The sequence below is a fragment of the Schistocerca gregaria genome, chromosome 4, assembly GCF_023897955.1.
Source record: "Schistocerca gregaria isolate iqSchGreg1 chromosome 4, iqSchGreg1.2, whole genome shotgun sequence".
Lineage (NCBI taxonomy): Eukaryota > Metazoa > Arthropoda > Insecta > Orthoptera > Acrididae > Schistocerca > Schistocerca gregaria.
The window spans coordinates 300324699-300352683 of record NC_064923.1 but is presented as its reverse complement, the minus strand read 5'-3'; the positions used below and the strand labels follow the sequence as shown (position 1 = coordinate 300352683).

The 27985-nt window shown below is 41.6% G+C and overlaps 1 protein-coding gene across 1 annotated transcript in view; it reads right to left on the bottom strand.

The window, feature by feature from the left end:
• The window catches only part of LOC126365874 (carboxyl-terminal PDZ ligand of neuronal nitric oxide synthase protein), an 856744-nt gene that overhangs the window by 268930 nt on the left and 559829 nt on the right, over nucleotides 1-27985 (bottom strand). The window contains exons 3-4 of the mRNA XM_050008564.1: nucleotides 14210-14302; nucleotides 9365-9420 (exon numbers count right to left, since the gene is read on the bottom strand). Of these exons, the coding sequence (XP_049864521.1) occupies nucleotides 9365-9420; nucleotides 14210-14302 (149 nt within the window). The remainder of the gene's footprint in view (nucleotides 1-9364; nucleotides 9421-14209; nucleotides 14303-27985) is intronic.

Below are 27985 nucleotides of genomic sequence, written 5' to 3'. Positions count from 1 at the left end.
TTATTCAATCTGTATATTGAGCAAGCAGTCAAGGAAACAAAAGAAAAATTCGGAGTAGGTATTAAAATCCATGGAGAAGAAATAAAAATGTTGAGGTTCGCCGATAACATTGTAATTCTGTCAGAGACAGCAAAGGACTTGGAAGAGCAGTTGAACGGAATGGATAGCGTCTTGAAAGGAGGATATAAGATGAACATCAACAAAAGCTAAACGAGGATAATGGAATGTAGTCGAATAAAGTCGGGTGATGCTGAGTGAATTAGATTAGGAAATGAGACAATTAAAGTAGTAAAGGAGTTTTGCTATTTGGGGAGCAAAATAACTGATGATGGTCGAAGTAGAGAGGATGTAAAATGTAGACTGGCAGTGGCAAGGAAAGCGTTTCTGAAGAAGAGAAATTTGTTAACATCGAGTATAGATTTAAGTGTCAGGAGGTCATTTCTGAAAGTATTTGTATGGAGTGTAGCCATGTATGGAATGAAACATGGACGATAACTGGTTTGGACAAGAAGAGAATAGAAGCTTTCGAAATGTGGTGCTACAGAAGAATGCTGAAGATCAGATGGATAGATCACATGCCTAATGAGGAAGTATTGAATAGGATTGGAGAGAAGAGAAGTTTGTGGCACAACTTGACCACAAGAAGGGATCGGTTGGTAGGACATGTTGTGAGGCATCAAGGGATCACCAATTTAGTATTAGAGGGCAGCGTGGAGGGTAAAAGTCGTAGAGGGAGACCAAGAGATGAATACGCTAAGCAGATTCAGAAGGATGTAGGTTGCAGTAGGTACTGGGAGATGAAGAAGGTTGCACAAGACAGAGTAGCATGGAGAGCTGCATCAAACCAGTCTCAGGACTGAAGACCACAACAACAACAACCACTAGATTTGGATTTTATCATTTTGAGAAATTAGAAGCAGCGTTCTAGTTCGTAAAATTTTTATACTGACAAGGTAGCTTAAATAGTTACATACTTGCAAACAGCCGGGTTATACTGACTTTGCTGTCATCTGTAACATAGCAAAAATTACTTCACATACATGTAGAAAAGCTTTATCATCCTGTTATATTTTGCACCAACCCCTTGTCTTCCATAATATTATTCTATGCTTTAAAATATTACTATTAGCCCACGTGTTTACCAATGTAAAGTTCTGCCGTGACTTTTTCTCTTAAATGATTGTACTTTTACGTTTTTAATTTGTTGAGACTCTTTTCTCATAAATGACGGCACTCCTATGTTGTTACCTTCAGCAGCACTCCTACAGTTACCTACTGCAGATGGGTTGTGTTGCGTTGGGGAAGAAGACCAGACAGCGAGGTCATCGGTCCCATCGGATTAGGGAAGGACGGGGAAGGAAGTCGGGCGTGCCTTCTCAAAGGAACCATCCCGGCATTTGCCTGGAGCGATAGGGAAATCACGAAAACCTAAATCAGGATGGCCGGACGCAGGATTGAACCGTCGTCTTCCCGAATGCGAGTCTAATGTGCTAGCCAATGCGCCACCTCGCTCGGTCATACTGCAGAGATAATTTGCACTCTACGCTGTCACTCTGCTGAGACCTCTTGCTCTTAAACTACTTGTATTACCATATAGTATTACTTTAAAAAAAGCACCTTTGTTCCTGCTACATTAAAAAAATAATATATGCTCCAATTTCTTGTTGTTGTGCTTCGCATACTCCTATTTATGTTGCAGTGTTCTATTTCAACTTGGTTCACAGCTATGTACGCGATGTCTTCCATAGCAGAGCGTGGCTTGCACCTCCCTATAGCAATTTTTACGAGGTCAAACTCTGTCCAAGGAAAGAACAATTTAGTACATGTCGCGTTTCACGTCCAGATTGTTTTTAGTCTCACCAGGCTCACTATAAAATATTTTCATGATTTGCCACGCTGAAGAGCCAAAGAAAAAGGTTCACTTGCCTAATATCGTGTAAAATCCCCGCGAGCACGCAGAAGTGCCGCAACACGATGTGCCATGGACTCGACTACTGTCTTAAGTACGAGTACTGGAGGGAACTGGCAACGTGAATCCTTCTGGGCTGTCCATAAACCCGTAAGAGAACGAGGGGTTGGAGATCCCTTCTCAGGAGCACGTTGCAAGACATCCCAGGTATGCTCAATAATGTTCACGGAGTTTGGTAGCCAGAGGAAGTGTTTAAACTCAGAAGGGTGTTCCTGGAGCCACTCTGCAGCAGTTCTGGACGTGTACGGTGTCCCATTGTCCTGCTCGAATTGTCCACGTCCGTCGGGATGCGAATTACCATAAATGGATGCAGGCGATCAGACAGCATGATTACGTACGTGTCACCTGTTAGAGTCGTATCTAGACCTATCAGGGGTCCCATATTATTGCAGCTGCACGCGCCCCACACCATTACAAAGCCTACAACAGCTTAAACAGTCCTATACTGACATGCAGGGTCTGTGGATTCATGGGGCTGTCTCCAAACCCATGCATGTCTATCCGCTCGATACAATTTGAAAAGACTCGTCCGACCAGGTAACATGTTTCCAGTTATCAACACTCCCATGTCGGTGTTGACGGACCCAGGCGGGGCGTGAAACTTAGTGCCGTGCAGTCACCAAGGGTATCCGAGTATACCATTGGCTCCGAAAGCCCATATCGATGACGTTTCGTTGAATGGTTCGTATGCTGGCCCGGCATTGAAATCTGCGGCAATTTGCGGAAGGGTAGCATTTTTGTCTACACTTGCTGTCTTATATAGGCATTGCCGACCGCAGCGCCTTATTCTGCCGTTTTCATATCTCAGAATTTGAATACGCATTCCTATACCAGTTTCTTTGGTGCTTCAGTGTACATTGCCATTGTGAATAGTTATGCTTTAAGGCTTTAATACTATACAATGTCCACTTCCGCTAGCTGGCACGGTAACTAATCGTGCTCAGTCAGAGGGCGACCTGCCCTTTGTAATTAAAAAAAAAACTGAGTTAATGGATCAACCACGAACTGAATTGGGTGTCTTCCGACGTCCACACCTAACAGATACAACGAACGAAAACGAACAAAATGAGATGACAAAATAAAAAGAAAAAAAAGTGGTCAGCGATATAGAATGTCTATCCTAAGGGCCCGGGTTCGATCCCGAACTGGGTCGGAGATTTTATCCGCTCAGGGACTTGGTGTTGTGTCTTAATCATCATTTCATCCTCATCGACGCGCAAGTCGCCAAAGTGGTGTCAAATAGAAAGACTTGCACCCGATGAACGGTCTACCCGATCTATATTTACATAGTCTACAACGCATGGTTTTTCATACTTTCTAGTTTCATGATGTCTACTGAATCTATGGACTGCAATTTTTACTTCATCATTGTCCAGGGAATTAGGACCAATAAATGTATAAGACCTAGATGCAGTCAGGGAATTCATCCAAACACAAAAACAACGGTGGTACCCACATATACCTCCCCACAAAAAGAACGGTCAAAAAACGACTAGAAGAGCACAAGGGCAATTGTAGAAGGGGAGAGATTGATAGATCAGCTGTTGCGGAACACGCTTTGCAGTCAGGAGACCACCACATTTATTTTGATAGAACTCAAGTACTGGCAGCCACAAGCGGATATCATGAAAGGCTTTACAGAGAGGCTATAGAGTTTATGAAACACCCCAGGAATTTTAATAGGAAGGAGGAGGGCGTGAAATTGAATGACATCTGGATGCCGGTGCTGATGAAGATGTGTACCAGTCTTCCGCCATGGGATGATAACAACAGCGGACGGCGGCAACCGACAACGGCCAATTGTGCTCGCGTATTCACAAAAACAACGGTGGTACCCACATATACCTCCCCACAAAAAGAACGGTCAAAAAACGACTAGAAGAGCACAAGGGCAATTGTAGAAGGGGAGAGATTGATAGATCAGCTGTTGCGGAACACGCTTTGCAGTCAGGAGACCACCACATTTATTTTGATAGAACTCAAGTACTGGCAGCCACAAGCGGATATCATGAAAGGCTTTACAGAGAGGCTATAGAGTTTATGAAACACCCCAGGAATTTTAATAGGAAGGAGGAGGGCGTGAAATTGAATGACATCTGGATGCCGGTGCTGATGAAGATGTGTACCAGTCTTCCGCCATGGGATGATAACAACAGCGGACGGCGGCAACCGACAACGGCCAATTGTGCTCGCGTATTCAAAACATGTGACGACACGCCTATGCGCGGGAGCACGCGAAAACAACAAAAATTTGCTGCAGTCAGTAGTGAGACAGTGTGTGTTTCGGAAGTTAACAGAAGCCACGAACCCCCTTGAAGATGTCCTCCGCAGATGGGGACGAAACGTCGGGTTACAATGCGAAATCCATCAGACCACGGCATAACAGCCCGGAAAAGAATTTTATTAATCAGAGCTTGATTAATTTTCACACACATTTATTAAAATAATAACAAGCATAAAAATTACTTAACTTGGTTCTGGATGCTATTTACAATTGACAATCTGAAGTTCCTTTGGTATTGGTTCATTAATCTTATTCTCACATATATTTCTGATACTTGACAAAACTGTCTGTACATTTATCTTCATGGCTATGTACAGGAATGGTAATCTTATTAGGCGTAGACTGAAACTTGACTATAGACTGGTACAGAAAAATGTATAACTCGTACAGACTGGTACAGACTAATGCAGATTGGTACAGACAAATGCAGACTGACTAATTGGAGGTCTGTACACTCGTTATAATACCTTGCACGTTCATGTATCACTGCGCAAGTGTGATCCGCGAGGAGAAAAAGTTCTACGTTAGCAGCAATCTCATTGGCTGCGTTACATATTAATACGCGGATCGGCGGAAGCAGAATTTGTCCCGTCTCTATGGCAGCGCCATCTCGTAGTGTGGAGACAGACGAGCGCTGCGCCTGCGCTGTTGTGCTTAGAGGGGAGCGCTATAGTGGGAAAGTTGTGTACGCGCTGACTACGCGGAACCATGTACACAACAGGTAACGACGCTGTAAGTACGAGACTGCAGCTAATATCAGTAGTAACCTCACTTAAATTTTGTGTATTTCGCAGTTTTTTTTTATAGAAGTAAACTAATTTTCAAATCTTGCAAATACAGAATACAACCGTCGACAGTGCTCATTAACACCACGGTTGGGGATCACTCAGAAATAGCTCATGTAAACGCATTAGTTTTCGAAACAGATAAATTGGGAAGATACAAAGAATACTGTAACTTTCCGTTTCGAGCAAAACAATAACTATTTTGAGATTGAAATCAGAAAAAAATGGCTCTGAGCACTATGACACTTAACATTTGACGTCATCAGTCCCCTAGAACTTAGAACTACCTAAACCTAACTGATCTAAGGAGATCACACACATCCATGTCCGAGGCAGGATTCGAACCTGCGACCGTAGCGGTCACGCACTTCCAGACTGAAGCGCCTAGAACCGCTCGGCCCAACAAGCCGGGAAATCAGAAAAAGATTGTGGTTCTGTTCTACTAATGTTTATTTCGCCAGGAAATACACCACTGGAAAAAAATGATTGCAACAGCAAAAAATAGTTGTACGACATAAACGAAATTTGACAGGTGTGTTCCAGCAACTGAAAGATGACGTCTATTCAAATTTCGCGCCAGTCGCATAAGAGTGGCGCTAGTAAGCAAATCAAGTTTGTCTTACAGATACGCTGTAACGGTCGTGAGCGGTAGTTGCGTTTGACGCTGGACGAGGTGAGTTGATGTTGGTAAAGAATGCCTCTAAGGCGACAAAGACTCCTTTACCAATACCTCAATACCTCACTGAGTTTGAACGATGTTGTGTGATAGGGCTATGAAAAGTTGGATGTTCCTTCTGCGACTTTTCAGAAAATGGCAGGAATGTAGCCACTGTACGTGATTACAGGCAGCGATGGTCACGGGAATGTATGGTCGCAAGAAAGCCGAGCTGCGGACGCCACATGGCACTACCGTGAGAGAAGTATCTTTCTGGGCCATCGTACTGCATCTGCAGCAGCTATTTGAAGAACGGTTGGCACCATGTGACACAACGAACTGTTTCAAATCGGTCACATTAAGGACAGCTCCCAACTAGACGCCGTGTAGCGGCATTCCACTACCCTAAACCACCGCCATTTGCGACTTCATTGGTGTCAAGCGAGAGCTCACTGGAGGGCAAGGTGCACCTCTGTTGTGTTTTTTGATGAAAGCTGGTTCTATCTCGGTGGCAGTGAAGGCCGAATGTTGGTTAGAAGGGCCTGCGACCAACCTGCTTGCATGCTAGACACATTGGACCTACACCTGGAGTTATGGTCTGGGGTGCGATTTCGTATGACAGCAGCAGCATCAATCTCGTGGTTATCCACGCTCTCAGACTAAAAATTTATGTCAGTCTGGTGATTCGACCTCTTATGCTGATATTCACGAAAAGCATTCCAAGGGATGAAACTTCCTGGCAGATTAAAACTGTGTGCCGGATCGAGACTGGAACTCAGGACTTTTGCCTTTCGCGGGCAAGTACTTTACCATCTGAGATATCCAAGCACGATTCACAACCCGTCCTCACATCTTCAATTCCGCCAGTACTTCGTCACCTAGCTTCCAGACTTCACAGAAGCTCTCCTGCGAACCTAGCAAAATTATCACCCATTGAAGAAAGGGTATTGTAACTACCTAGTGTTCATAAGAAACGTGTCTAGGCAGCCAAAAGTTAGGAACAAAAATGCTAACAACATACACACAATCGTTGATCATGACATTAAGGGAAAATGTGAAACAAGCTCTCATCACTGGTGTCATGCACATGTTCAATTAGAATGTTAAATTTCAATTAACAAGGTGGACAGTATCAAGCACAGTGCATACGATACCAAAAACACAATATTAAAATACGCAAATTGTATGAATGTAATATTAAAGGTTGTTTGGAGAAACAAAGATATAAATGTAATGACAATTGTAATGAACGTATGGATCTTATAATTAAATTTTCCCTGAGACATTTAGTCTCATCTTTCTCTACAATAATGATGGAAGCTGAGGAAATGAAATAAAGATTAATTGTAAGATCACCTATGGTAAAGAATTTCTCTATTACGTCCAACGCTGGGGTGCTACCCCAGTGCCGGAGAGCCCTAGCGATAGTGACAACATAGGGGGAAAATAAGCTGAAGATATCAACTGAAGTTCGTGCTGGGGAGGGCATCCGACTTGGGTAGTTCGTGCAGTACTGTTCCAGCACAGTACTACGGTGATGTAATGGTCAGCATTTCTGCCTACAAAGCAAGAAGACACGCGTTTGAGTTACGGCCGTGGCACAAACTTTAATTTATTTCTTCCGTTCCATCATTATCTTACAATTATAATGTGGTACAAGTTTGTGCAGATGATTATGATCATAGGGACTAAACTGAGCCTCGAAGTCGGTTCGCAATAAATCTTACTAGGTGGGAAATGGATAGTTTCCTTTTCTTTGTTTTGTTTTTCAACCTTAAATATGAAACTGCTTTACCAAGAAGTGAGAGGAGAATCCATAAAAAAATTATAAATCACCAAGACTCACCGTCTTCAGAAAACAGGCCGCAAAACTGACAACACGAAAATAAAGTGAATGGTATTACATATGCGAACAAGACGTTTTAGAAACCCCCAAAATTACGAAGAAGCCCATATTACAACTGTGGTCCATATTAAATGACAAGACTGACAATGAATTCAGAACCAGACGGCTGAAATGTGTTTAATTTGACATCCGGTATCGAACAGCCGAGTCCCGCACTCGTCTCTGAAAAGATGGACATAGTGAAAGGTGATGATTTTGATTAGGTATGTTTTGTCAACCATTACAGCATGATATCTCTGTCGAACTTAGCCTATTTATTCTCAACAAGATAAGGTGTACGACATCTTCTGCTCTCAAATTTTTAAATTTCATTTTCTGGAAAATTCAGCGCAGTTTTCTCTCACCTTGCAGGTTTATACTTACTGGATAATAATAAACGTTTAATACGGTAAAAACATGCGTGCTAATTTCGTGTTTCATACAAACTGCTTTTTTTCTTATACGTAAATCAAAACATTACTTTTGGTCCACAGCACATTCAGAATGTTACGTCTTTATATGTTCGTCGGTAATTATGTACATCTTTTGATCACAATATCGCAATTCCAACTAAGAAAATCTCTACTGATACGGGTTTGTGGCGTGTTGATATCTCAGTTAAGGTTATTACATAACTACTAATGTCTTCATGATGACGCTCTGACTTCGAGACGGATTTCATTATTATTTACTATTATTAATTTTTTCAGATATTTTGTTGATTAAATCCGTCCTTCCAACCAACAAAGATTTACTTCTTCTGACGGGAACAATGGTACAATAATTGACGTTATTGTCTACAGTTCTGGACGTAGTTTTTTGTTTAAATTCCTGGCGCTTCTTTATGTTTATTTTTTCTCATATAAAAGTACCTAATTAACTTATATTTAACTTTGCTTTGTGTAATACTTTCTGCCTAGAAGCAGATCACGTCAACGTGTATGTATTAGGCTTAATGAACTCGTTATCGTCTGACTTAGCACCCGAATGTTTCTTTTCTTTCATTTCGACGTCGACTGCACTTTAAAATTCAGTTTTACTTTGCTTTTTCTCATTAAATCACTCAAATACGAGGCAAAATCTTCCAAAATATCAATCATGACAATAAAAAAACCAGAAGTAATTGGCTGATGTTAGAAGTTTTCTTATTTGACAGGCAACGACCGAATATAGAAAGCTAGAAATTATCTTCAAATGGCTCTGAGCACTATGGGACTCAACTGCTGTGGTCATTAGTCCCCTAGAACTTAGAACTACTTAAACCTAACTAACCTAAGGACATCACACACATCCATGCCCGAGGCAGGATTCGAACCTGCGACCGTAGCAGTCACACGGTTCCGGACTGCACGCCTAGAACCGCGAGACCACCGCGGCCGGCAGGAATTATGTCCTTGCGGATAAAACATTATCTTGAATTGCAAAAATAAAACATTGTCACGTGAACATCGCGTTTCTAGCAGATTCTCCATGCACGACTCAGGAGAGTAATCGATGTGTCATTTTCATTATGTTTCTAAGTACCTGTAGTACACACAGTTTGACTCACAGTTCGCGTGGCTTTTCCAGATCGGAAGAATGCAGATACTTTAAAATTAGATATAGTTGGCTGAAGTAAGACAAAACTTCTAAGGAACAGGAGTGAGTTCGTAATTTTACATGTAGCTCATAGTTTTGTAATTGCTTTGTCAATCATTGCACGTTACACTAATAAGAAGCAACATATACGAAAGAATATTGAACACATAAGGAAATAAATTTCGCAAAGAACATAATAATTCCTTACCTATATATAGGGTGGTGCATTAGAAAGGCGTTATTTTCATCCATCCACTGCTTTTTCTGTAAAACAAAAGAAAAATATATTAGCAAAAATAGGGGCATCCTATCCACCATTACATATGTAATATAATTCTACTGACTTCTCTGTTATTTTTAAAATCAAAGGCTGATTCCAATCCCATTACCAACGTACATAAGAGTAACATTTCATAAATAATGTACATTAATTTTTTTGTCTTCCACGATTTTTTTCAGTATCTCATTACAGTCCTTCATTGCAATCTTCTTGTTACTCTGTAAATGAATCTCAACGTTTCCGAGGATATATTATTCCGTCCAGGATAGCGCATCTATTCATTTGTCGAATGTCTCGAGTAACGGTAGTAGAAAGTGCATCATCAGAAGGATACCGACATCCATACAGAGGCTTTTTTAACTTTGGGAACAATGCGAAGTCTGGTGTACTTATGTCCGGGCTGTAAGGAGCATGCAGCAAACTTACCGTAAGTATTGGCGCAGTTTTTGGGTTACAACATCGCCGATATGCAGGCGAGCACTGTCGTGGAGAATAAATAGCCCAGCCTCGAGCAACTGAGGTCGGGTTTTGTGCATTTTTCTGCGTAACTTTTGTATGAAGTTACAATAATACCCTGCTGTGACACTTGTTCCACGTGGAACTTTTCTGTCATGAGTCTTGGTGAGCATATGCAGTAGTCATCATTTGCTTCAGCACCGAAATTTTTTTGGGCGTGAATAGACTGAAACTCTACACTCATTTGACTGTGTTATTAGCTCGAGTTCTAAGTCTATGATCTACGTTTCATCAGTAACGACAATTCAACATAAGAATCCTTGACCTTCACAGCCGAATCGTTGTTAGAGCAAGGTTACAGAGTCCAGGTGTTTCTGCTTCCCTTTAGCAGTCAAAAAGTGTGCGACCCATCTCGCAGAAATTTTTCTCTTGCGTGTCAGCCTGGTTAAATCAATATATTTTAAACTATATTTTCATACAAACAAAATCTGAAGTTTATGCCGATTCCCTAATTCTGTTTTAATCCACTGAATCATACTTCCGATAACTTTTGATACTGTATCAATGATAATCATGAACAACCATAATAAAAGAAGCTGTCTCACCAGAAGGTGGACATTTCTGACAGAGGTTTTCAGTGAGTTACGTTAGTTCGGAGTGACAGCTTAGATGGCTCTTTGCATGTCTGATTCGCAACAGGCAGGAATCACTTACCACAGCCATACTGAGGTGGAACAACATTGTTTTTCTTTGTTCTGATAATAATCAACAAACGTAACGTTAAGTTTTCATTTGTTTTTCAGCCATTTCGTATCGCCTCAGAAATACGATGTCGTTACCCTGCAGCTCTGGACCAAGTGATTACAAAAGAAATTTATATCATCTATAGCTACGTCCACATTCCTCAAATCACTGTGAGGTGCGTGTTAGAGGGTACGTCCCATTGTATTAGTTATTAGGGCTTCTTCCACCTCCATTCACGTATGGAGCGCGGTAAGAAAGTTTAAATGCCTCTGAGTGTGCCGTAATTGATCTGATCTTTCTACACAGGCTTTATCGGGACAGTTTAAGTATATCTTCAAGACCCTGCCAGTTCGATTCCTTCAACATCTCTGTGACACTGCCGCGACTCAAACAAACCTGTGACCATTCGCGCCCTTCTCTGTATACGTCCAATATCCCGTGAGTGCTATCTGGCACAGGTCCCACACATTTCAGCTACATTGTAGGACGTGTAGAAAGATCGACTTTTAAGAAATCCTCTCTGTATACTGACTGCATTTCGCTAGTAATCTACCGATAAACCGAAGTCTGACTTTTGCTCCACTCACAACTGAGCCTATGTGATCGTTCCACGTCATGTCCCTAGGGATTGTTACACCCAGATACTTATATGAATTTAAAGATTCTTACTGTGACTCGTAATTGTTTGAGTCAAAAGATACTAAGAGCTTTCGTCTTGTGAAGTGAACAGTTTTAGAGATCTGATAATTTAAAGCAAGTTGCCAAACTTTGCACCACTTCCAAATATTATTAAGGTCCCATTGAATATTTGTACATAAAATAATAAATAACTCCATCACCTGCGCAAAGCCTTAGGCTGCTCTTAACATTTTTCGCAAACTCATTAATATATATAGCATGAATAGCAAGGAACCTAACACACTTCTGCCGGGTGAATCCGGAATTACATGTACATTTGTCGATGAGACTCCATTCAAAATAACTTGCTGCTCCCTCCTTAGCAAGGGAAATCCATCCAGTCACTGGCCCTAAGATTTCTCTTAGAAGATAGGTTAAGGAAGGGCAAACCTACGTTTATATCGTTTGTCAACTACAGAAAGCTTTTAACAAAGTTGATTTGAATACCCTCTTTGAAATAACGAAGGAATCAGAGGTAAAATGCTGGGACCGAAAGCTATTTACAACTTGTACAGAAACCTGACGGGAGTTATAAGAGTCAAAGCAATGGCTGAGAAGGGAGTGAGACAAGGTTGTAGGATATCTTCGATGTTATTCAATCTGCACATTGATCAAGCAGTAAAGCAAACCAAAGAAGTACTTGGAGAAGGAATTAAAGTTCAGTGGGAAGAAATAAAAACTTCTAGGTTTGTCGATGACATTGTAATTCCGTCAGAGACAAGAAAAGGGCTTGAACGGAATGGACAGTGTCAAAATATGAACATAAAGAAAAGGAAAACCAGAACAATGAAATGTAGTAGAATTAAATTACGTGGTGCTGAGGGAATTTGATTAGGAAACATACACTTAAAGTGGTAAATGGGTTTGGATATTTTTGGGCAGCAAAGTAACTGCTGATGGTCGAAGTAGAGAGGATGTAAAATGTTCAATGGCAATGGCATCAAAAGCTTTTGTGAAAAAGAGAAATTTTTTAACAGAGAATATAGCTTCAAGTGTTAGGAAGTCTTCTGAAAGTATTTGTCTGGAATGTAGCCATGTACGAAAGAGAAACATGGACGATAACCAGTTTAGATAAGAAGAGAATAGAGGCTTTTTGAATGTGATGCTACGCAAGAATGCTGACAATTACATAGATAAAACGCGTAACTAATGAGGAAATGGGGAGAAAAGAAATTTGTGGGACACCTTGACTAAAAGAAGGGATCGAGTGTTTGGGATCTGCACCAGGTCGGATTAGAGGAAGATTTGTTACCAGTAGTTTCGAATAAGACGCAAGTATTACGAAAATGCTTGAGAAACTCAAATGGAAATCACTGGAAATCACTGGAGGGAAGGCGACGTTCCTTTCGAGAAGCACTATTGAGAAAATTTGGAGAACTGGCGTTTGTGGGTCATCCTATTGCCGCCAACGTGTATTTCGGGTAAGTACCATAAATATAAGATTAAAGACTTTAGGGGCCATAAAGAGGCATATAGACAGCATTTTTCTCCCTCACTATTTGCGGGTAGAACAGAAAAGAAAATGACTAATACTGGTACAGGTTACCCTCCGCCACGCACCATATGGTGGCTTGCGGACAAGGTGCGTGGATGCGGACCGGTTGACAGGACATGTAGGTTGCAGTAGTTACTCGGAGATGAAGATGCTTGCACGGAACAGAGTAGAACGGAGAGCTGCATCAAAGCAGTTTTCGGACTGAAGACCACAACAACAACAACGACAACCCCATGAGCTAGTACTTTTCATAATAAGCTTAAGATTTGGAACTAGTCAAATCCTTTTCGGAAATGGAGAAATACTGCATCCACCTTACTGCCTTGATCCATGGCTTTCGGTGTGTATTTTGAGAAAAAGGTGAGTTGTGTTTCACATGAGTGATGTTTTAGGAATTCGTGCTAGCTGGCACGGAGGATGCCATTCTCTTCGAGAAACCGCTTTAAGTGTGAGCTCAGAGTATGTTCTAAGATTCTATAACAAATGGATATCAAGAATATTGGCGGTAGTTCTGTGGATCACTTCTGTTACCCCTCGTGTAGACTGGTGATACCTGTGATTTCTCCCAGCTACTGGGCATGGTTTTTTTGCGAGTGATCTACGCTGATTATAGCTAACATCGGCCTAATTCAGCTGAAAACTGTATATAGAATCTGACAGGCATTCCATCGGGCATTGGCGTTTTGTTCAATTTTAACGATTTCAGCTGTTTCTCAGGGGCACTGACAGTAATATCTACTTCACTCATCTTTTCAGTAATATGACAATTAAACTGGTTAATAGCCCTGGATTTCTTTGAAAAGGAACATTTAAAAACGGAGGTAAGCATTTCAGCTTTTACTTTGCTATCCACAATTTTAGTTCCAGTCTAGTCGTAGCATTTTTAAAAGTTTTTCGTATTTTATGATTGAGAAGTTATGCTAGTTGACACTTCTAAAATTACCGTTGTTCATTTATGTGTCTGAGAATAATTGTCGTCCCGAATAGGATATCGTTAGTTTTTTTCCTGTAGATGCCTGTTCCTTCCTTACATTTTCTTAGGCCAGGTTCACCATTAAATAATTTACTCTACTGTTAAACACCTATGTCCAATAGCCTTTTAATCTTTTTGTTACAAATCCCCCCCCCCCCCCTCCTCTACGCTCCGCACAAACACACAGGTACACAGAAGAGCGCATTCACATTCACGCGAAAGTCTAACTCGTTTTTGCTGAACACATATTCTTATGCACAGAGAAACCTTCAGTTTATGTCAGAAAAAAATATTTCAGTCCAGAGAAACGAGCTGTATTTCTTATAAATCGAACAACCGCAATGATTCCGGTACTGAAGTATCATAATGAGTATACTTCGCTTCTCATTATTTTCTGTTTAATTACAATACTTATAATTGAACGTACCTTTTTCTTTTTCCGAAGTGTCACACGTACTCCATCCACCGATATCTCAAGCGTCACTTTCTTTTTCTTCACGCCTTTAGCCTTGAACTCGTACTGAAACATAAGAATAAAGGGAGGGTATCAATTAACTTTAACTGACCAATCTTTCTGTTGAATTAGTGGCTTGAATTACAAAACAGACAGCAAATCGACTATGTTGCTATAAACACAGTAATATATAAAAAACAGAAATACAGTTCATTACCTCGGAGATAAAACACGGGTTTATTATTCCTCTGCAACGTAGTCGTAATATATTTCATTTGAACAAATTTAGTAGAGAACAAAAAAAGTTAATTAAAAATTCGTCTGTTTCGGAACAAAGAAGCTGCCTGTGATGTTTATAATCAGTATATTCGCGATAGAATGCGCCTGGAAATTAGAGTTATACTGCTATTTTGAATTGGTAAACGACTATTTGCCTAAAATTTCAGAAATACTCTAATATTCTGTATCACTAGTCCTCTTTTAAGCATGTACATGGAAAACGATGTCGTAGTATTCTACATCTACATTTATACTTCGCAAAGCCAACCAACGGTGTGGGGCGGAGGGCACTTTACGTGCCACTGTCATTAGCTCCCTTTCCTGTTCCAGTCGCGTATAGTTCGCAGGAAGAACGACTGCCGAAAAGCCTCCGTGCGTGCTCGAATCTCTCTAATTTTACATTCGTGATCTCCTCGGGGGGTATAAGTAGGGGGAAGCAATATATTCGATAACTCATCCCGAAACGCACCTTCTCGAAACCTGGACAGAAAGCTACACCGCGATGCAGAGCGGCTCTCTTGCAGAGTCTGCCACTTGAGTTTGCTAAACGTCTCCGTAACGCTACCACGCTTCACAATAACCCTGTGGATCTTCTCTATCTCCTCTGTCAACCAGATCTGGTACGGATCCCACACTGATGAGCAATACTCAAGTATAGGTCGAACGAGTGTTTTGTAAGCCTCCTCCTTTGTTGGTGGACTACATTTTCTAAGGACTCTCCCAATGAATCTCTTTACATTACAAATGGTGTTCAGAATTCTTTCCTTAAATGGGAGTATAATCCAGTTCCTCTACAAATTTACATAACTGAAGTTTATTGTTTTTTCTCCGATTTTCATAATTTTCTGCAGCTTCGTTCCAATAAGAATTAAAAGTTCATTCAGGAGTGAAATTACTAATTACAATGTCTGCGTTTATAGTGTCCGTATCTTACCATTACAATGTTTGTCAGCCATGAATGCATATCAGGAAGGACACTGCAGTGTGAACATACACTGTACAAATAAGGACCCTGTAACCACACATAATGTATCCATGTCTCAGCGGGCAAAAATATGGTAAAATATCTGTTTTTCTCCATGCAGACATCACGAAATTTCTGTTCGTAAAGGTTATGGGCTCCATGACATATGGAAGTTTTGATCGGTCCTGGATGTTGTTAAGGAGATGGTTCGTGATAAGCGGGAAATCCGAGTTCGAATCCTGCTCTGGCGCAAATTTTCATTCATTAACAGAATGATATCCAGACGATTTTTTTCCTTTGTGCGATACGTTTGTTTTGTGTATGATCCTAATTTTTCTTAGTCATCAGCCTTCTATTTGGTTTGATGCGGAGCGCCACGAATTCTTGTCTGATGCTCCCTTTTCATCTCAGAATAGCACTTGCACCGTACGTCTTCAATAATTTGTAGTATGTATTCCAGCCTCTATCTTTCCTCACAATATTTACCTTCTACAGTTTCCTCTAAAACCATGGAGTTTATTCCATTGTGTCTGTTATGTGTAAACACATGTTCTATCAGACTGACCCTTCTTCTTGTCAGTGTTTTTCATATGTTCCTTTCTCCGACAATTCTGTGAAGAACTTCCGTGTTCCTAATTTTCCGTATCCTTCTACAGTGCCACATGTCAGCCGCTTCTATTCTCTTTTTCGCAGTTTTCCCACAATCCATGATTTATGTCCACACAATGCTGTGCTTCTTCCTCAAATAAGGCCAGTGTTTGATACTGGTAGCCCTCTTTTGGCCATGAATGCTCTCTTTGCATGTGCATGTCATGTAATCTTTGCTTCGTCCATCATATGTCATTTTGCATCCAAAGTCTCAGTATTTCTCCCCTTCAATTTTGATGTTACGTTTACCGCTAGTCTCATTTCTCCTACTCCTCATCACTTTCGTCTGTATCCGCTTTAGTCTGAGTCAATAGTCTGTGCTCACTACACCATTGTCTTTCCATTCAATATGTCATATATTTCTTCTTCGCTTTCGCCGAGAATAGCAATGTCATGGGCAATTCTTTTTGTTGATAGGCTCTCACCCGGGGTTTTAACCCCTCTCTTGAACATTTTCTTTATTTTCGTTGCATTGTACATTGTGCAGTAGGGACTGAAGACTGCATGCCTGTCTTACATCCCTTTAAATTCGAGCACTTTCTTCATCTTTAGTTCCTACTGTTCCCTTTTGGTTCTTATACATCCTGTAAATTGTCCGTATTTCTCTATAGCTTCCTCCTATTTTTCTCAGAATTACGAACGTTATGCATTAACTTACATGTCGAACATTTCTCCTTGGTCGAAATATCCCATGAGCGCGTCTTGATTTCTCTTAAGTCTTGCTTCCATTATCAGGGAGGAGACCTGGCTCCCTAAAGTCGTTACCTTTCCTAAAGTCAAACTGAACGTCACCCAACAATGTCCTCAATTTTCTTTTCAATTCTTGTATGTATTACTCTTGCCGGCATCCTGGATGGACGAGCTGTTAAGCTGATGGTGCGATAGTTTACGCAGTTATCTGCTGCTACGGATTGTGTGGATGATACTTTGATGAAAGCCTGATGGTATGTCCCCAGTCTCATAGATTCAGCACACCAAGCTGAATAGCCGTTTGGTTGGCACTTCCCCCAATTACTCTAGAAATTCGGAAGGAATGTTATGTATGCCTTCCGCCTTATTTAATCTAGTCCTCCAAGTCTCATATTCTGGTACTGAATTCCCTACGTCTTCCACATCGACACCCAGTCTTAGCTAATGTATACGGGGATAACAGGATAAATACGAGGCCCTCACCTGCCTTCAAGTAAAGAGGTACCACGTTAAACTTGTTCCTCAGTGTTCTATCCTTCATACAGGTGTTTATAACGCAGGTTCATACCGTTCGCTGGTGTGATCGTGTTATATATTGTAGTTCAATCAGCTGCGTTGGATTGCTGGTATTAGCACGTAGCTTGTAAAGGTAAATGTTTCAATGTTTCGTTCAAGTAGGAGAATTTTGTGTATATACAAGATGAACGTTAATCACGTGCCATATACTCCTCATATCTCGCACGCTGTGTGATTGACGCACCGTGCTGTAAGCAGCAGAATGGTCCCTTATTCATGTCGTAACAAGCAGAGATGGTGTTTGTGTACGGCCAAGCAGATGGAAACGGTGGAGAAATGGCACAGCAATGCCAAAACAAGTATCCTCACAAACACAAACGACATCAAAAAACATCTCAAGCCATTTTTGGCTTTTGTGTGATCATGAGTTCATCCAGACAGACGAACTTCCAAGGAGGGTCCGACTGTGCGTACACCAAATATGGAGGACCGGATTCCGCCTCTCGACAGTTTTCATCTGCTTGGCCGTAAACAAATACCATGTCGGCTTGTGCCAGATGTGAATACCGTACCATTCTTCTGCTAACAGTACACTTCGTCAATCACCTAGTTGCAACACACAATGAACATGGTCAGATGAACTTTCGTTCGTCAGTGCCTTCTAGCTTAGCAACGATGCATTTGCGGACATGTTTTCATAGGACCTGTTTTCCTCTATTTCCAATCAGGAATACGTCCCTGCAGGTAATCGTTTTTATTAATGTTCACCCTGTGTAGCGCATAACGAATGGCATCAAAATGAGTGGGATACATTTTTGTGAGTTCAGGTAAGCCGCTCCACTGTACGACGATGACACGTATACAAGTCTGAGCATTTTAAATTCTGATATCTGCTGAAGCAAAATGTAAGTCATGTATTATTTTCACAAATTTTCTAATGGTTCCAAATGGTTCAAATGGCTTTGAGCACTATCGGACTTAACATCTATGGTCATCAGTCCCCTAGAATTTAGAACTACTTAAACCTAACTAACCTAAGGACATCACACAACACCCAGCCATCACGAGGCAGAGAAAACCCTGACCCCGCCAGGAATCGAACCCGGGAACCCGGGCGTGGTAAGCGAGAACGCTACCGCACGACCACGAGATGCAGGCAAATTTTCTAATGTACTACTGTCCACATAAAATATCTGTATAGTTCTATATGCGCTGTACACTATATGTTTCATTGTCGTGTTTTTTTAGCTTTTGCAGCACCGGTTGAAAAAGGACCAAAGGCCTAAACTGCAGTAGTAAACTAAATAATTCAACAGTTAACGGTGCATATAATATCCTTTAAGAAAATTTTCCATTCGATTTTTCTCTCTCGCGTCAGTGAGATCACTACGAGGACCACGTGTATTACAGTAACTGATTGTTTTAATCGACTCCTAGTTCTCCGCTTGGCACTACAGGTAAATAAAATTTGTGTTGACAAGAAAGAAAATTGTATGTCGTTTCTAACAGAATGCAGAAAGTTAAGACTTGAGCCATACATTAAACATTTTGTTTGTTTTTTCGATGATTAGAGCTCACGATACAGAAGCAATTTAGAGGTGTATTTTCTTAAATACAAAACCAAAGGACAAACTTACAAATGTACGAGGAGCTTCACAACTGGAAAATGTAATTTCGTTGCAGAAGACAGTGTTTTATATATGAAAGCCCTTTAGTATTTGCTTTTAGGAGATCCCGTCTAGAGTTTCTTGTGATAAATATTAGTAAATATTTGTCACATTCTTATTTTCTTCTTTCTGGATACTCTGAATGTAATCTGGTAAGTCTCTTTGTGTGATATGCAGATAGGTCTGGATGGCACAAAAAGTAGTTCGATGTGCCTGGACGAATCACCCTTCGACTATTGATAAAAGGATATGCTTCTGAAACACGATTGCCCCTCAGGGTCGGTCTGCTTCCTTTTCTGTCACCTTATGATCTCTAGAAGAATACCAAATACGTAACGTTCCCTGCAGTAGCCACCCAAAAATCAGATTTGCAACATGTAACAGTTTTTGGCTCCAAAGTAGTTGTGGCAGCTTCCGCAAACTTGTGCACTGATCTCATTCTTATTTGATTAAACTGGACTGTATTCACGCAGCACATGTTGTTTGTGTGGCCGTCTTCCACAGCAGCTGTTGGATATCAAACTAATATTGGTTTTCCGTCGGTATCGTATCACTTCACCATACGCGTTGTGTTCTTATTCGCAGAGCAACTTCTGGTGAATTTGCCCCTTATTTACACGTTCCAAAGCCTTCCACCAATGACCACAGAATATGCTTTATGAATCAAAGCGAAACGCGCATGTTGAAAAATGCTCTTTAACTGGAGTAAGTTTAAGACGGAAAAACAATATTAATTGAGATGATATACAGCGTGTCTGTCCTGAGAGCCGCCAGTCGCAGTTCTTCAAGTGTTTCAGCAAATATTTTCGATTTCGTTTTTGCATCGTGTAGCTGGAGTCAGCTCAAACAAATACTGTCTCACGGTTTTCACGAGACGCCCATGTTGACTAAAATCGTCAGTTTATTTCCAGTTAAAAGCAAAATTATTTACAAAGAGGAGTTTCACGTGCTAATTCGACAGTGTCGCCCGATATTAGTATAGTTCGATGACCGTTTTATCGATGTGTGTGAACAGCTATGTTAAAACACTAAGAATAAAATATCCAGCAGCGACTCAGTAATGCCGCATACCTGCTATAGTACTCAGTGCGGGCCAGAGCAGTGCTGTCGCTGGTTGGAGTACTGGTTATTCTTGGAGCGTTATTGTCCCTGTTAATACATATCGATAAAACAAGTACCGCACTAGACTAATACGAGACCGCTCTACCGAATGCGTACGTAGAATTCCGATTTCAGGTCATCTTTTTTGTGACGGGAAACAAACCGACGCTTTCCGACAACAGTGCGTGTCGCATGAAAAACATGATGAGTATTATTTGTTTCGACTGATTTCAGCTACACAGTGCAAAAACGAAACTGCAAATATCTGGTGAAACACCAGAGAAAATGCAGCTGATGACTCAGGAGAAACACCGTGTAGCGGGTACGTAGATGTCAACACTGTTTTAAGACCAGGTATTCTGCAATCGATATGTGCTAGCTACAGTTATGTTCTGTCACTATAGTTTTTCACAATCAGCATAAATAAGTTAATTATTTTTACGAAACATGTAACAAGCTTTTTAGACGCATCTGGAACAGGGACTCACCAGCGTTTCCTGTACGAGGCCTGTTCAAAAATTTCCGGAACATTCTTAATTTCACGCCAATGGTGTTCGGACAGAAATGCGGTTGGCATCCCTATACACGCTTCTGTTTAATGTGTAACTGCTGGAAGTTTCATTGTTGTATGTCTGTTAGTTATTATTCAGTGCCGTGTTGAGTAGAATATTGGGTATCACAGTCTGCGAATTCCGAGATGGAAGATGAGCTACGCGTCTGCATTAAATTTTGCGTGAAACTCAAGAAAGCTTTTACAGAGATACACCGAACGATGCAAGAAGCCTATGGTATTATGGATGACTTACACGGTTTAAAAAAGGCCGGACGAAAGTTAAAGATAATCCGTCGTTCAGGATGACTACCGAAGGATTAGATCATCATGAATTCGTGCCACATGGAGAAACTGTTAACCGATGGTACTATCGGGATGTCTTGCGACCCCTGCGAGAAAATGTGAGAAGGAAACGGTCTCAGACGGGGCGAGATAATTCATGGCTCTTGAATCACGATAACACAAGCGGACATTCATCCCTGTTGGTGTGTGACTGTTGCACAAAAAACGAAATCTCTGTTTTGCCTCATCCTCCGTACCCTCCAGACCTGAAACCTGCGGACTTTTTTATTTCGAAAATTGGAAATCTCGTTGAAAAGACGAAGATTTGCAACAATAGGCGAGATTAAAAAAAAGAATTGCTGACAGAGCGTCGCGTGGTCCAGCAAGAGGCGCACCAAGACTCCTTGCGGAAGTGGAAACGGTGTTGAGAGAGGTGTATCAACTGTGGAAGACAGTATTGCGAAGGAGACCATGTACAATAAGTAAGAGGTAACCGTCGAAAAATTTTGTGGACAAAGTTCCGCTATTTTTTGGACAGACCTCGTATGTTACGTACGACCCATACTTTCAGTCCGTTATTCAGCTCCTTCCGTAATTCTCTTTTATTCACTTACGACCCAACGTGTGATTTCGGTTTCATTGTTGTTATTTGTTATTGCTTATTCGCATTTATAGAGACAAATAACCATGCATATGCAAACAAGGGCAGGGCACAATACACAGGGCGATTCAAAAAGATGGATACAGTTTCAGTTGGCTGTGTTTCCTGCGCTATATGTTCTACTTGAATTCTGTCAAGTACATCTGAAAGAGTTCGTTGTAAAGGTTCAAGTAACATCGCTAGAGTGCTCGAACACCGCACTGCCTATAGCATGTACCGCGTAAGTTTAAAGCGAGACGGCTACTATGCAACGCAAGAGTTACTGCATTCGTGAGTTCAGTAAAACCGAGTCTGCAGCGTGCATTTCGGCGTTAACTTTAATACTGAACCCCCAACGAGGAAGAGCATTGATTGTTGGGATAAAAATTTTGACGAAACTGGCTCTCTGTGTAAAAGTAAAAGCCTAGGTCGACCGCCTGTATCGGTGGAGCAAGTAGAGCACATTCAAGTGAGTTTTGAACATAGCCGAAGAAATCAGTTCATCTTTTTTTGTTAATATTATTGCCTTCGGGACGTGTCCATTCAGCCAGGTCAAACGTGAACGTCAATTATGACGATCGAACCTAAGGACAACGCAACGCCGTTGATAACCTCGGTATGGAGAGCCCGTAAGCATTTATACCCACAACGCAAAACCCACTCTCCGAGCGGAGAAAATCTCCGGACCGGCCGGAAATTGAATCCGGACCTCTTTGCTTGACAATCAGCCACGCTGGCCAGGGAGCTACCGAGGCGGTCAAAATCAAACTGTTGAGCGAGAAGGGAACTTGGACTACCGCCAACAACTGTGTGGCGTATATTGAGGCGCCGGTTAGTGTACAGAACTATACCGTCTACAAGTGATACACGTTCGCAAACGGTATGGTAAAGCGTGTAGGGTTTTGTGACGTTATGCTCCAAAACATGTAAGAACATGAATTATTTTTTGCTGCTATAATTTTTGTGATGAAGCTACGTTTCATCTAAATTGGGAAGTCCACATGTAGGGGGCTACAAAATCCCCAAACTCAAAGTGTTTTTCCCCATATCGTTGACACAAATTTATAGAAATTTCTTTTTTGACGACCATACGGTTACTGGAGTAATGTAACTCAAAATGCTGCAAAACTGGCTTGATCCTCAAATGAACGAAGATACAGCAAATTACCTTTTCCAGCATGGCGGAGCTCTACCCCACTGACATCTGAATCTTCGACGTTTCCTGGATAACTGTCTACCTCAAAGACGGAGAGGTCGCATGGAGAATGAAGACCTAGCACTTCACTTTTGGCCACCGACGTCTTCTAATCTCACCCCATGCGACGTCTTATTGTGTAAGTTCGTGAAAGATGTAGCTTACATACCACCTCTTCCCACGGATTTGAATGACGTAAAAAATGGAAATGAGCGTATGGCGTCAGTGGCTGGGAATTCCCAGGCGGGAAGTTCGGCCGCCAAGTGCAGGTCTTACTGAGTGCGACGCCTCATTGGGCGACCTGCGCGTCGACAATGGGAATGAAATGGTGATGAGGATAGCACAACACCCAGTCCCTGAGGGGAGAAAAGCTCCCTCCCCTTCCAGCAATCGAACCCAGGCTTTCGTTCGTGGCAATTCTACCCGGTGACCGTCCAGCTAACGGGGCGGTGAGCTCAGTGAGGAAAGATATTCGTCACTGATTGTGGGGTAAATTCAGCTACGGCATAGATGTTCTCCGTGCTGCCAGAGGAGTTCATACCGAAAATCTGTAAATTTCCACGCACGGATAATCAAATGTAATTTACAGACCTAAACACCAACTTATAATACAGTAGACATATCCAAATGAAACTGTGTCGATCTTTTTGAACCGCTTTGCACTTAAGAGGAATTTTACGTTAACACGCTTGGAATCACAAGGCTTCCAAATTACAAATAAATAAATAAATAAATAAAAGTGCTGATACTGCTAGAAACAAAGCATCAGACGTCCGCGTGACAACGTGCTGAATAGTGCGCTGCTGTGCAATAATTGTAATCGGAGAGTAGCATGTGAAATGTGAACGAATGGACCAACAAACAGACAAGATGCTCATCCTGTTACAGTGTTTGAAATGTCCGCGGTACACGAGGGAGTGAACAGCTGCGACCGCAAACAGTCATTTAATGAGCTTCCGCCAGTTAAATGGCGCTTTGTTCCGGGGCAGCCGGCGCAGTGCACGCCGCAGACGGCATTAACAATTCCATATGATGTGTTTAACGCCTAATTTGTGCATTACAGCGCACCGCGAGCAAACCGGAAAGCCATCGGATCGCGAACTTTAACTATAGGTTGACTTTGTATTCGATCTCCGAGCTGCAACTGTGGCAAACAATAAATTAATAATCATGATAATTAAGTGATCATGTAGTTTCATACGGAACAGTCATACTGAAATGTCCACCAAAGGTAATAAACACAAGAAGGACTGAAGAGGCCTGCATGTATACTGTGTCGGAAGCTACTGTTGCAGCTAATTCATTTCTCTTATTGGAGCTTATTAATTCCTCATCTAACATGTTTTTTTTTTTTTTTTTTTTTTTTTTTTTTTTTTAAGGCTCTGAGCACTGTGGGACTGAACATCTGTGGTCATCAGTCCCCTAGAACTTAGAACTACTTAAACCTTACTAACCTAAGAACATCACACACATCCATGCCCGAGGCATGATTCGAACCTGCGACCGTGGCAGCAGCGCTGTTCCAGACTGAAGCCCATAGAACCGCTCGGCCACAGTGGCCGGCACTAACATGTCTATACACGGGAGGAAAAAAATCTGCCATGATCTTCACAGTAAAGCATTAACAAAACAATTTTTCATCTTGCCTTACGCGAATTACAGGATCCTTGAAGCTGTTTATCTCCGGCATTATATGAGGTAACAGAGCACTATTACACTGGAATCAGGTCTGGCAATACGGAATGAATACTACTGAATGCTTAAAGTGGTATCTCTGTAATAAGTTGAGCAATTTCGTTGGCGAGCCGAAAGAGTCTCTATTGTTGGCCTGACACACTACCTGCACTGAAATTGTTCATTGGGGAGCAGTGGTACAGGTGGCAATGACAGTACACGGATCACTCACAGTCACATTAACGTGACCACCGCCCATGCTCGACGTCGACGTGGAATAGCCACTCACAGAAGGAGGGTGTATAAAACGTGTCCAGGGGAGGCGGAAAACAGTGGATTCGTTGTCCTGATGTGGAAACGGCCGATTTATATGGCGTCTAAAGGGGCATCAACATTGGCTTTCGGGCCAAGGGTGAAAGCACTTCCGGGACAGCTAAATGTGTAAACTGTTTGTGAATACAGTGTATGGAAAAATAGCGGTATCAAAAGACAACTAGGGGCGACAAGCGACACGACGGAACGACGGCTGCGAAGACGTGTAACGGCAACTGTTGAGCACTGACACCCCCCCCCCCCCCGCCCCCTCAGATGAAGCAAGAGGCTACCAACGATGTCTCCTCAACGATCGTTTAGCGAGCTGTAATGCTTATAGCCCTCTGCAGGAGGCGCTTGGTTCATGCACCCATGCTGACTGCTGTTCACTGGCGACGAAGGCTGGAATTTGCACGCCAATACCCCAACTGGACGTCCACTGAAAGGAGAAAGGTGCCCTTTCCAGATGAATCACGCTATATGTTCCATCGAAGAAATGGCCGTCGGTACCTTCCAGAATCTGACTGACTCCCTTCATGTACGTCCACGCTGCAAGAAGTGGTTATTCAGGCTTCTGATAGGTGGTCACAATAATGTTCCTGGAGCGTGTAGAGGCGCTCGTACATCAATCGGCAAGTATACGAATGTTATTCACAAATGATGTTGTTTATGTATGTATCTACTCCCATAATACTTGTAAAAAGGTTAACAGTACAAATGGAAACAAAGTCATTTAATTCCGTGCTAACCACACACAGTAGCCGCCCTTGTGGCCGAGCGGTTCTAGGCGCTTCAGTCTGGAACCGCGCAACCTCTACGGTCGCAGGTTCGAATCTTGCCTCGGGCATGGATGTGTGTGATGTCCTTAGGTTAGTTAGGTTTAAGTATTTCTAAGTTCTAGGGGACTGATGACCTCAGATGTTAAGTCCCATAGTGCTCACAGCCATTTGAACACACACAGCAAACAAAATGCTGTGTACGTCAGAGAGACGGACCTTATTTTGTAAACTTGGAAGATTCTTGCTCATACCTGGAGTTTTAAAATAAAAAACATTTGTTAATGTCGACGACCTTACTCCGGCAATGGAAAGCAATGCACGGATAAGTATTCGAGGTTTAACGCTCATTTGTATCAAAGGGGCTTCTGACCATCGTCGCATTCCGTTGCTTGAAAATATTGTTCATCGGAAACACCCGTAAATATTCCTAAATCATTATAGCGCTGACTTAGAACTGCAGTAGTCGACGCACATGATATAAAGTTCAATTAATTGTTTTCTATAATAAGGCGTATGTGCAGAGTGTGGCGAACTGTAGGACCAGTCGGTCTTAAATGAGTCACCAAGTTAAATTCTAGGAAGCCCCGTCGAAGTTACTCAATCGCCGACTAATTATTCTAAGTCACAACGACTTGGGTATAAAGCCTAGCATCGATTTCAGTGGAAAGGCCCTTCGAAAGATGATGTAACATGCGTCAAACAACAAGTGCTCTCGATAGCTCAAGTATGAATTTCGCAATTTTTCCTGCAAATACTTTGTGAACAAGGCTGAACTGCCGTGCTGACCGACACAGCCGAAACGGGTCCCGTACAGTACACAGCTTTTTGTTTACTGTGTGTGGTTTGCACGGTATTAAACGACTCTCTTTTCATTTGTACTGTCCACCTTTTTACAAGTATTATGAGAGTAGATAGCCACATAAACAACAACACGTGTCAATAACATTCGTGTACCTGCCGGTTGATGTACGGGCACATATACACGATCCTCTTCCCCCCTCCCTCCTCCTCGCCACCCTCTCCCCATTGGTCTTCAGCTGTCTAGATTCACCAGACTCGAAAAACTAATTTGTTTAGAATAACACACGATATTTTTACAATAAATGTACCTTCACACACAAATTTAATTTCTGAACAAACTGAAATTATACACTACATGTCTGACTGAAATATCATTTAAGCTATCGCGATTTCTAGCACTTTCATGAAGTATGAGTTTTTAGCAGTGAAAACACGCCTTAATTTTACGAGACAATACGTAGGGCCTCTTCTATATAGGAATAATCCCTGTGCGTGAAATGTATTCGCAGATGCAACTATGAACAACCAACAGCGCTATAAGAGAGTGATGACAATGAGAATTCGTGCTGGCCCAGGACTCGAAATCGGATTTCCCGTTTTAGGCGAACAGTCGTCTTAAACACTTTGGCTATCCGTGCATGACCTACGGCCAGACCCAGGCTTCCATATCTATTCATCCCTTCATCATGTCCAAAGGAACAGTGCATCGTTCTTTTTAACAACACAGGCGCTGCAGTATAGCAGTAATTCCCTCTTTTCAATTATGAACTCAGAAATCATGTAGCCGTTATGGTTACGGCATAATCACTCACATTAATAATACGCATCATCTAATGTTGATCTCTATTTACGTAAAAGCAGCGACATTTACATTTTATTTACAATTGTCCCAATATGTATATCTTAAATCTAGTGCATGCTGCTGTGAGTAACATTCTGTTAATTATGCAGCTTCCCGAAAGTAATCAGATATTGCAACTAGTGATGGTCTCCCGCCAGCTAAGCAAACATATTAGTAATGCAAGTGAATATATTTATACATAGTTCTCATCTGAATGTGTTGATAAGTCTGGTATCAATTTTGATACCAAAGTTAATTAATGAGATACGTTTTTAATTAACTCTAGCACTCGGAGAGCTGGTAGGATTAAAGTGCACTTATAACCAGCAGTAGCAACTCAACCTTACCTTTAATTTGCCGTTTTTGCCTGTTTAATATCTTTATTCCTTCCTTAAAGGACACAACTACAATTTGAAACTACTGTAGGCTGCTATAGACTATGGTAAGTAAGCATAGGTTACAATAGTTTTCCTAGTAGCTGTGGCCTCCTAACATCATAACCGCATCATAACCGCATTACCTATATGTTAGACGTGTTGCATACCTATTGGGCGTTACATCATTTCGACCGCCTTCTTTGTGTATGCTGTCAGTGTCTTACTCGATTCCTCTAGAAACCGGAAGTGGTAAACTATCTAGAAACTGAGTGAGGACATATATATAAATATATATTTGTTTTTCTTAATTATCCTCTTGTGTTACTTAAAAAATTCATAGGAAAATTGAAATTTCTGTGTTTAATTGAGGTTTTATTAGAAAATTGCTGATTTGTAATTTGAAACAGAGGAATGTCGTAACCAAAAATAA